The sequence below is a fragment of the Gobio gobio genome, assembly GCF_949357685.1.
Source record: "Gobio gobio genome assembly, chromosome: 20".
NCBI classification, from domain to species: domain Eukaryota; kingdom Metazoa; phylum Chordata; class Actinopteri; order Cypriniformes; family Gobionidae; genus Gobio; species Gobio gobio.
Window position 1 is genome coordinate 7,094,697 of NC_137113.1, and position 11,648 is coordinate 7,106,344.

The following is an 11,648-nucleotide window of genomic DNA, read 5'->3' on the forward strand; positions in this document are numbered from 1 at the left end:
TTTTCGTCAGTGAAAAAATGTCGTTGACAAATTCTGACACAAATTTTTCATCAACGAAATGAACACCGCTTCAGTGTCACATGATTCTTCAGAATTCATTCTAATAGGCTGATTTACTGCTCAAGAAACATTTATGATTATTATCAGTTCATCGTAGAAAGTTCAAAAGAACAGCATTTATTTGAAATATGAATCTCTTGGAACATTATAAATGTACTGTCACTTTTTCGCTTCCTTGCCGAATTAAAGTGTAACCAAAAAAGTGAATCAGTCAGAGCGGTATAACATCTCATTCATTTTCTAACCTGCTAGTTATAATTAATATCGTGCTCTCAGGTCTCTTAAGTTAATAGTTTTGTGTAGGGAAGTTCATCAATCTAAAATGGTATTATGACTGGAGAATAAATATCTTATTCAGCAAAACTTTGAAGCTTGGCGTTTTGGAGGTATATTGGTGATGTTTGGCCTGGTAACTGAAGCGAGTGTTGTGTTCCTCTCAGTGAGCACTAGTCAGTTTTTAAATCTGATTCTTCGTCTCTTGTGTTTGCGTTAGCTGTGAGTTTGCTCTGTTTACTCCCTCCAGCAGGATTACGCGACAGTTACCGAGCTGAATATTTCTAACGTTGATAAATGTTAAAACAAATAGCATAAATATCCTTTAGTCTACATGTTTTCTCTGCCGGTGGCGGTTACATTTGGTCTGTCCTACTCTTGTCTGTGTGGCGACGTGGAGTCAGAAAATTCGAGAAGCTGCACTTCCATTGTTGGCTGACATTAGTAATTACCGCCTGTCGCCGTAACAATTGCTTTGCTGGCAGGAAGAAGGCGACCCATCGACCCCTCCGACTTGTCCTGCGATGGAGGGCCAATGTCAGACTGACAGGAAGCCGACGGAGTGATCAATAGCTCTGAGGCGTGTTGTCATATCTGTCTGTCTCTCTCGTACTGTCGATCTGTTTCTTCATCTATACTCTGTCCGTCTCTCTGTAACTGGAATATTCCGGCTTGAATACAAGTTGAGCTGATTTGACAGAATCTCTGGCATCCTGTCGATTAGTACTGAAAATTTTGTAATTATTATAATAATTAGTTACATTTTTATAGTGCTTTTCTAGGCACTCAAGGCGCTTTACATGGAAGGGGGGAATCTCTTCAACCACCACCAATGTGCAGCATCCACCTGGATGATGCGACGTCAGCCATATTGTGCCAGAACGCCCACCACACACACCAGCTGATTGGTGAAGAGGAGACAGAGTGATGAAGCCGATTGGTAATTCATACCTCAGTTTGTTAAAGCAAACAAAAGAGTTGTTGGGCATAAAATGTTGATGACTTTCATTGAAAGAGCTAAATGCCAGAGTTTTTTACTCTCGCTAACTGGGTCTGTTACATCCCAGTTTTGATATATTTATGTAGTAAAATCATTTCGTTCAGTTAGAGAGCAGATAACTACAATTAAAAACTGAACGTGCCACATTATTTTAATGTTTCTTACATAAATATTTAGACTTTATGATCATTTATCACAGTACTAGTCACTAGTAATATGGAATTATTGTCAAAAAAACAAAAATGGAATGAAAAAATTACTGTGTCTGCGTATCGATTATCTAAACACTTGACTCTATCAGTTCAAAGAAAGAAAATTAAGTATTGAATAATTTATATGTAATTTGTTTTACCGGAGATTCGGCCATGTTTCTTTCATGTTAATGGTGAGTACTGGAGTTTGCATTTGTAACCCGATCCTTTTTTTTCCAGTCAGAGAGAGTTGTGGCTGCTTGATAGTCTATCTAAGGTCACAATTGATTTTCTGAACTGTGCAGCGAATCACCCTGGTCCTTTGTGACTCAGAGAGAGACTGACTCAGTTTTTGGTCTGAGACTGGCTGATTTTGGGCAGTAGCTCCTCTCCTGCTGTCAAAGAGCGGCCCACTCTGCCATTAACGGCGGTCTGTCTGCATGTCAGCTCGGCGCCACCCCTGAGCTCTGCACCTGCCTCCTTAAAAGGTCAAACTGCGGGGCTCATCGTGAAAAAGAGCGGAACACAGACAGCCATTTTGCCCTAATGAGAGCATGCAAAGCACTGTTTCCTGATGCGTGGGGTTTATCTGAGGCTAGTTTCTGTGCCTAATGGGGACAGTGATGTATAGCACTGTTGCTGTGAGCCTGGGGTTGGACACGAGGGCAGGAAGAAGGCAGAATAATGTTTGTCACAAGGCACTGGCTGCCAGTGGTGATCAGACCAAACCCTCCGGTGCCAGGCAATGTGTTGGAATGTAAAAAGGAAGTCAATAATGTTGTATACAGAGAGAGCGAGGGAAGATCTTTGGGACACAAGTTGAATTCTTCCACAAAGGACTCTTCATTATTGGGCTCCATATTTGTGCAGATAGCATTTATTACCATTTAAATGATGCACATTGAAACAGTTACTGTCAGAAATAGTTATTTTCAAAGCTTTAGGTGACAACATTGTTAATGTCTAACTAATTTCCAGTATGGGTGAGCAATTTCTAGCCATTTTTTTGAGCTCAGAAAATAATTATTGTTATGCACTTCACATTTCAGTAACAGCTGGTTATGATGATATATAGACATGTCATCCGGCTGAGATGTTGCTGCAACACTGTAGATATTTTATGTATGGCTATCAGTGGGCAGATGAATACTCACACTCAAACAGACACTCACTCACTCACTCACTCACTCACTCACTCACTCACTCACTCACTCACTCACTCACACTCAAACAGACACTCACTCACTCACTCACTCACTCACTCACTCACTCACTCACTCACTCACTCACTCACTCACTCACACTCAAACAGACACTCACTCACTCACTCACTCACTCACTCACTCACTCACTCACTCACTCACTCACTCACTCACTCACTCACACTCAAACAGACACTCACTCACTCACTCACTCACTCACTCACTCACACTCAAACAGACACTCACTCACTCACTCACTCACTCACTCACTCACTCACTCACACACTCACTCACACTCAAACAGACACTCACTCACTCACTCACTCACTCACTCACTCACACACTCACTCACACTCAAACAGACACTCACTCACTCACTCACTCACTCACTCACACTCAAACACTCACTCACTCACTCACACACACACACACACACACACACACACACACACACACACACACACACACACACACACACACACACACACACACACACACACACACACACACACACACACACACACACACACACACACACACACACACACACACACACTCACTCACTCACTCACTCACTCACTCACTCACTCACTCACTCACTCACTCACTCACTCACTCACTCACTCACTCACTCACTCACTCACTCACTCACTCACTCACTCACTCACTCACTCACTCACTCACTCACTCACTCACTCACTCACTCACTCACTCACTCACTCACTCACTCACTCACTCACTCACTCACTCACTCACTCACTCACACAAGCATTCACTCAAACTCAAACACTCACTCAAACACTCACTCACACTCAAACTCTCACTCTCTCACTCACTCAAACTCTCACTCTCTCACACACTGAAACACACTCACTCAGACACACACTCACTCAAACACTCACTCACTCACTGACACACAAATTCACTGTGATGTAGAGTGTCACGTGTCATCTCGAAATGATGGTAATTACGACATTCATTTATTGCATGTTTTTAGGAAATATTGTTTTTGTTTGTTTGTTTCCACTATTTTGTTGGTTTTGATTAAGTAATGCACACCACACTTTTTACTGATGCGTAGAGTTAAGCTACACAACCGCTAACATTCTCTTTGATCCTGTTGCATCTTTTTGAGTCAAACGCCTCTTTGCATGTGTGTTTGTCTGCAGCATGCTTTTGAACACATTGAAAAGATAGTACTACATCACGCCAGCGGTAATGTAACAGATGTAATTATGAATAAATTCACCTACGCCCTCCAGTCACACTGTCTTTTGTCACACGAATGACATTTCTGAGTGTGTGGAATGAGACTAATGTTGCATATCCACACGAGCATTAACTGTTTCTGCATTGAATGCAAGAAAATGCACTTTCTCAGACCTGAGCTGGGGAATTGATAACTCTGCCTTGAGAATACATTAAAATATTACTTTAAGTGTAATATCTGCAAAAGCATTTTCCATAAGAAACCTCTGAGGCCTTTGCTGAGGTTATGATTTCTTCTCTGAAACCTAGGCTTAGCTGTATTTATTTTTGTGACGCGTACCATTAGATGTTTATATAAGTGCTTATACACTGAGGCTAGGGATGGGCGATATCTTATCGTTTGCGATATACCGGTAAAAATTCTCCCCACGATAAGAATTTGTCTTCCCGCGATAATAACGATAAAGCCTAGTTAATGGCGCGACCCATCCGCACAGTGCCGCCGCTGGCCGTTATTACTTTATGATGGCCGCGTTGGCTGCGTTCGTCAATTTGTATGGCTGAACGGGGGTTGGAGAGAGAATTTTATTGTGGTGCCCCCGCAGCACTCGGTGCCCTAAGCGCAGCGCAATGGGAGCGGCGGCACTGAATCCGCATCTCACGTGCAGAACGAAAACAACTATGGCGGAAGCTGCTGAAGAGTTCATAGCTAAACGAGGGGCTACCTGAGGGCAATCTGAACCTGTACATACAGATGTATTTTCACTCGCTGAGCACTTGGACTGAGCGCTTAAGAGATTCGCTCTGTCTCAATCGATCGGTAAAGCAAACTATTTCAGTTCAACTCAATGAATGCGCAGTGTATTTGACGCACATTTAACACTAGTGTGAGGCGCGCGACTGAGAGCGCTCAGTGTTTCACACACACTCAAAGAGAGAGTGAGAGAGAGTCTTATACCACACAGAATTGACGTGCTACATGTAAACAATATCCTTTTGTTGTATTTTCCTGTAAAATAATGGCGTTTATTTGGAATTATTCAGCCTTTCATGAAACAGGAAGAAACAAATGCACAAACGGGAATCTCATTGGCTGGCGCGCACCTATTACTGTGTTTTGATTTCAACAAATCAGTTTGAATGAGCGCTGACAACGTGATTAATATTCATAAACCCAGAAGCTCATTAATCCTTAGTGCAGTTTATTTTTATTAGTAGAAGAATTCGTGGTATTATTATCTTTACTCAAATTACTGAAGTTCTATCATTAAATCATTATTTTAAACTTTTTTGTAATCTGAAGACATTTTTAAACATTACCTGCACTTTTACAGAAGAATTATATCTGCAACTTTTCCATTTCTGAAAAGGCTGGTGTGGAATTTCACATAAAATAATTAATTATATATGTATATATATATATATGTATATATATATGTATATATATATGTATATATATATATATATATATATATATATATATATATATATATATATATATATATATATATATATATATATATATATATATATATATATATATATATATATATATATATATATATATATATATATATATATATATATATATATATATATATATATATATATGTATTATAGGAGCCTATTTGATGACAGGTACGTTTTACTAGATCATTGTTTGTTTTTCTGAGTCTCTCAAGAATGCATGCAGCTTTCACTTGTATCCAAAAACATGGGGAATGATACTACATTTATCGTCATTGATATCGTTATCGCAATAAATACTAGAAAATATCGGGATACATTTTTAAGTCCATATCGCCCATCCCTAACTGAGGCTTTATAAATTCTCACTAACATCATTAATGCAGCGGATAATGCATTTATATTATGCATAATTTGTTCAGGCGGTGGACCATTGTCCCATGATTCTTAGAGTTTGTGGTTGAGCTCATGATCTCTCAAACATCATCATGATGATGATGTCATCCTCTTGATCAGTTGTTTATGAAAACCCTCTTGCTGTGACCTTAATTGTGCTTCAAGTATATAAAGCAGACATGTAGTCTTGCAGGTAATTAATGCCGTTTTTAATCACTATCCTGGCAGGGTTCCAGTGCTTACATCCAGAAGCATCTTCAGGGAAATATGTGTGTGAATATGCAGGAGATTGAGTGTGCTTCCTGTGCAAACTCCAACTTTGCTCACGTAACCCAACCAGTCTCAAACATTAGATTTAGACTTGTAATATCATAGTGTTTCTCTAAATTTCATGCAAACTCGCCTCATAAGAGACTCACTTAATGTTGTACAGTTCTGTGTGCAAATGCCGAAATAATCAGTTTGTTATGCCTAGCTGGGTGGGAGAAAGATAAATGTGGTGTTGGAAAATTTTAAAGTGATAGTTTAGGGAGATTTGCATGATGCCCTGCTGTGGGTATGATCTGGTTTGTCATTGATTGGCTCTGACTGTAAATATTCAGTTGTTATGCATATAAATACTCCTGCTTGTATAACTTACTAGTTAGTGTCTACAAAATGTCCTTTTTCGTCCAAATATACTGCAAAATCTTCTCTCCTTTGTGAGGTGCTTCTACAATTTATCCACTTTCTCTCCTCTCTTAAAAAGATTTGTCATTGCTAAATGTATCTGCCCCGACACGGAGCTGATTCGGTTGTTAGATTAAATAGGTGCTCTTGAAAGTAAAAAGGCTTTTGGCATCATTAATACAGTATAGTATTTAGAAGGCCTCCAGCAAATTTCCCATGTTGAGTCCAAGGTGATAAAAGTCAATATGAAAAAGAGGGCTGCCCTTAAAGTCTTTCTAACCAACCAAAGACGCACTTATCCATCCTAATTAGACCTACTACAGCAGTCAGTTTGAGAACCAAACAATGCTTGGGACTGATGTAACGTTTTCTGTGTTGAAATAGTTTATTGTATCCCATGCATAAATGTATAGACTAGCAAAGTAATCCATCTTCTGGTCAACTTTCTGAACCATGTGCGTTGCAGCTTGTTAGTGCTTTCAACACACTGTAGTTGGCATGAGTTGTGGATGTTTGGGTAAACCAGTGTGGAACGATGGTAAGATCTGCTTGCACCCAATATCATTTTTATAGAAGAGTGCTGCCCTTAAACTTTAAAGGTTTGCAAACCAACCAAAGATGAACCTAATTAGACCTACTATAGCAGTCAGTTTGAGAACCACACAATGCAATTGCATACATGTGTATAAACATCTGAACAATGTGCATTGTAGCTTGTTGGTGCTTTCAACACATTGCAGTTGATATGTTTGGGGAAACGTGTGGAACTGCTTAGTACAATTGTTACTATTTGCATGCGGGTAATGTACAGCGTCTTACCCTTCTCTATGAGCTTCTCCTTTTTCCAGCTCCTGAATGACACCAAGCAGCACTTTAATGGTTTCTTGGCTGGAGCTGATCATGTTTTCCATGGCTTGGAGCTGCTCTTTAACATCCCCATCCTGATTGACAGGCACTATCTGCTTGCACGCCTCATTGTCCGTCTGTAGAGTTCCTGCTCCCGTGCCGCCCCTGCACGGAGGTGCTGGCATGGGAACGGCAGTCGAGGAGACCGAAGTAGCCGTAGCCGCTGCCGCTGCCGCCGCCTCCTCCATGGCCCGCAGTGGTCGAGCGGACAGCGTACCCACGTGGCACTGGACCTGCGTAGTGCAACTGGCCCGCGGTAGCGTCTGTGACTGCAGGCCGTTGAGCTGCAGTGCCTTCTTGCGCTTGCTGCGCTCGGTTGGACTCTCCAAGCACTCCACCTGCGTGAGGGAGTTCCATGCGAGGGGTCCCGTCACTTTGGAGGAGGAGTCCTGGAGAATATTCCCACCACTTTCCCCAGAGTTAAGCAACTGCAGCTTGCCTGAGCGATCAAGAGTTTCAGAGTCTCTCCGGAAGCCCTTACTCTGTTTACTTCTGACGCTACAGATCTGATAATCCGAGTGGTCCGCTCCCGCTATGGTCCCATCTTGCGGACAGGGAAGGACCAGAGCGTCCGAGCACAGTCCATCTGTTCTCTCCAGACATTCCCTGGCTTGCGGATGTTGCTCTATGGTTGCGACGCACTTGCTGGTATGCATTAATGCTCTTGTTTTCCTCAGATTATGAGAGGGTGCACACTCCCTGCCCGCCTCGGTAGCTTTCGCCCTCTTCACATCAATTGCGAACCCATCGTCCTGGTCCTTACAGCTCTCAACCGCAGCAGCATGCTTGACTGTGTGTCCTTTCTTTCGCTCAAACGGAAAAGTCTGGTAACGCTTCCTCAGATCCGGTGACGTTTGCACTCCAGTGCTTTTGGTGACATTGGGGATTGATCGGCGAGCTGGGACGGTCATGTACTTGCGGTACGCCACCTTGTAGAGCGGCTTCCCTCCACGGGCCGCTGCGGCCTGCTCGTTCTGTGCCTCGCAGATGTCCTTGAAGCGCACCTGAAGGGCCTTGTTGCGCTTGCGCACATGTCGGCTTTCGTCTGACGATCCTTTGACCTCCAGGGCCATGGAGGCTGCTGTTGCCTCTGAGTCCGACTCAGAGTTGGTGAGCATGTATTTACCAGCGTCCTTGCTCACCATGATTCCTGCAAACACAAACGGTTGGGAGATAATTAGTTGAACAAATGGTGCATTTGCTTTTAGCAACTGTATCTGGCATCAAATTTAGTAGATTAGATCTGTGCTTAAATGATCTGACACAAATGTGAAAATAATCAGTCATGTAACTACAAAAGGGCACAGCTGCAACATCCTTCATCCACCGACTATATGAACGTTTCATATACTGAATTAGCGTCATCTCCCTCGCTAACCTGCTCGGCTTGTTTGCGCTGAAATTTATGGAGCAATCTCATGAGTGTTGTCTTAGACCATGACTTGTTTGTCTTTGACAGTTAATTGCATCTCTTAATCTCGTGTGTTCCTGGAGCGACCGCACGCAGGGAGAATGATAGGAGTGAAACTGCGTCGTCTGTCTGCCTCCCTGGAGTTCACCATACCTCAGCTAACTAATAGAAAGAGAGACACTGTCTGCCCTGTGATTCAGCATCATCACCCTGACAAACACTTCCAGCTTCCCTCCGAGGCCTGTGTGTCAAACTGCCTGTTTTTAGTGCCATGATACGTGAAAATATAGGGGTGTGTTTGATGCTCTACTTTTTGAGAGCATCCGTTTTGAGTCTGTATATTTTCTTCTTGATAGATAAACCACTAGTATACCAAATTCTTGTGTATGCCTTTATATATATACACCACCTTACACATTTATTTGTTATCCTTTATCACAGATGAGGTCCGGGACAAATTATTTTTTCCTGGTACGCTTAGCATTCTCATTGCCATTTTAACTAGGGATAAAATAATACTCAAAAATCACTGGGAATTATTATTTGATTATTATTTGAAAATCGCAACTCCTCCCCCTGCACACATGTATAGGCTACACGCATATAAACAGAGAGAGAGAGGGAGAGAGACCATTCACACTCTCAATCTGTATGATAACAAACTGTTTAATTCTTTAAGGAATAGGCTATATTAACTCAAGCCGTATAATTATTGTAACATACTGAAAATATGACTGTTATTTGCCCCAAGTTACCATTATATGCCACGCAAGTCTACAGTGTGCGTGTGAGACAATGTGTTCTTCTTTTGTTTCAGGGCGTTTTTACACTGGCAGTTTAGTTCGAAATGCTAATGTGAAAGCTGTCACACAGAGCTTGGTGCGAACTGAGGTACTGACCCCGAGAACCCACAACCTGAGTTTGGTTGTTCTCGAACTGTGTTGTGATTCGTGTGAATGTGAAAGCAACACTCAGGTGCGCACATGTTCAGGAAGAAAAGTAACCAGTGCATGCGTTTTAGCCCGATTACAATGTCATTAGTTCAGTAACATACATGTAAGGGATGATAGTGTTGATGATTTACTTTAGATACAAGCGAGAGCGAGCCTGCAGTGTATTCGTGCATTGCGAGTGCAATCAGGGCAGCAAATGAATGGCAATTCACTTTCTCCTCAAAAGAGTCTGTTTGCGAGCAGCAAAAGCCGCCTTCAAGAGACACACATACGGTTTACTCAGCTGTGCATAATAGCACCAAATTAATAAAAAAAATAACAATATATTGACCCGCGTTCTGTTTTCTATCATGCCCATGCACGTTTGTGGTGACGTAAGATGAATGCAAAAGCACCAGGGTTCAAGTTGAGTGTGAAACCAGACCCAACGCTGCGGAGGCGCAGGGAAGAATCACGCTCGGACCGCAGCAAATGTGTCCAGTATAAAACACCCTGAGAGTTGATTGACAGCTTTTAGGTGCATTATTGGCAGCACCACCCTCTGGTTACATGAACGAGTCACCACCACATCAGCACCGAAAACATGGGGATATATTTAGACGATAATCGCTCAACCTATTCAATATTCTGTAATTAAATCAACTAATTGAATATTCGAAAATCGTGACTCATCTCTAATTTTAACACCATTGTTCACAGCCTGATTGGTCGGCTTTTATAACGCATGTTTCATGACGGAACTAGTCGAACATCCAAAACAGTGCTGTGTGCTGGGCTAAATATGCTTCTTGTATGTGCATAGCTACATATGATGGTCTTTTGACTGGCTGAGAACTCGTGAAGAGCTTAAAAATGTGTAAAGGAGTCAAAACAGTGGCAGGAATCCCTCTGTCACACACACATAAGATCTGCTGCGAGGAGACGGTTCAGATGCCTGTACCGACCTGTGATGGGCAACATTGTGACTATGATGAGAAAAAACAAGTATGTGTGAGCATTCTGTCCTTTTTAGAGTCGCTTTTTGTGGGGCCAGTTGTTCAAAACATTTAATCTGGATTTGGAAATCCCATGTTTTGCTATCCAGGATCAGGTAATACATCTTACTTTTGTGCCAGTTTTTCAAAGCAAAGTTGGATTGGATCACCCTGATCCATATTCACACCTTTTCAGATGACCAAATCTGGATTACTAGTGCTCTATGGAGCCCCTAAAGGTACATGGTGATGGAAAAAATATGAGTTGGGAAAAAAAATTACTTAAAATGCTTTTACTTTCTCTCAGAAAAGTTTTGCATAGCGTTCACCCGAGAAACCTTTTGACTGGTTCATCTCTTATAATTGATAAGAAGTAAAAAGTCTTATAAGTGATAAAAAAACAAAAAAACACTTTAAATGTAATATTATATTTTTGGGGATTATGTTATGGCGGCTAAATCTTTTTTTACTTTGACTGTAGGCTACCGAAAGGCCCATGTCTACTATGTCTACCTAATGTCTACTTCTAATTTATTACTTTAACAATTAGCCTAGCTAATCAAGAGCAAAATAAAATAATATATGTTTGTGTATTATATGATACAAATGTTGTATTTTTTTTTACCAGTTTTAAAGTTTTACTACAATTTCTTCCTGGGATACAGTTTGAAATCCTACCCCCTGTTGGGATCAGGATGATCGTGTTTTTTTGGATCAAAGTTATCCAAATCCTACTGACAAGTTTTGAACAACACAAACTGAAGGCTTGATCCAGATTAAACTAGGTTTGGATTCCGTGATCTAATCTGATTTCAGATCCCTTCTTTCCCTTTTGAACAACCCATTTTCAAGATTTGATCCAATCCCATAACCAAAATCCAATAGGCTATATGCACACGCAGGCGATTACGTACTTCCGCTAAAATCTCCGCCAGCT

The 11,648-nt window shown here is 41.4% G+C and overlaps 1 protein-coding gene across 2 annotated transcripts in view; it reads right to left on the reverse strand.

Moving 5' to 3' along the window:
• The window catches only part of insyn2a (inhibitory synaptic factor 2A), a 48,926-nt gene extending 39,728 nt beyond the window's left edge, over positions 1–9,198 (reverse strand). Inside the window, exons 1-2 of one of the 2 annotated variants that reach the window (XR_013818671.1) lie at positions 5,751–9,198; positions 4,274–4,304 (exon numbers count right to left, since the gene is read on the reverse strand). Coding sequence is in view for 1 of the 2 variants with exons in the window: in XM_079846064.1 (XP_079702190.1) it covers positions 7,287–8,518 (1,232 nt within the window). In the remaining variant the exon portion in view is untranslated. Of the gene's footprint in view, positions 1–4,273; positions 4,305–5,750 lie in introns of those variants that run through there. The other variant, XM_079846064.1, reaches the window with a different exon arrangement.
• Between the last annotated feature and the right edge of the window lie 2,450 nt (positions 9,199–11,648).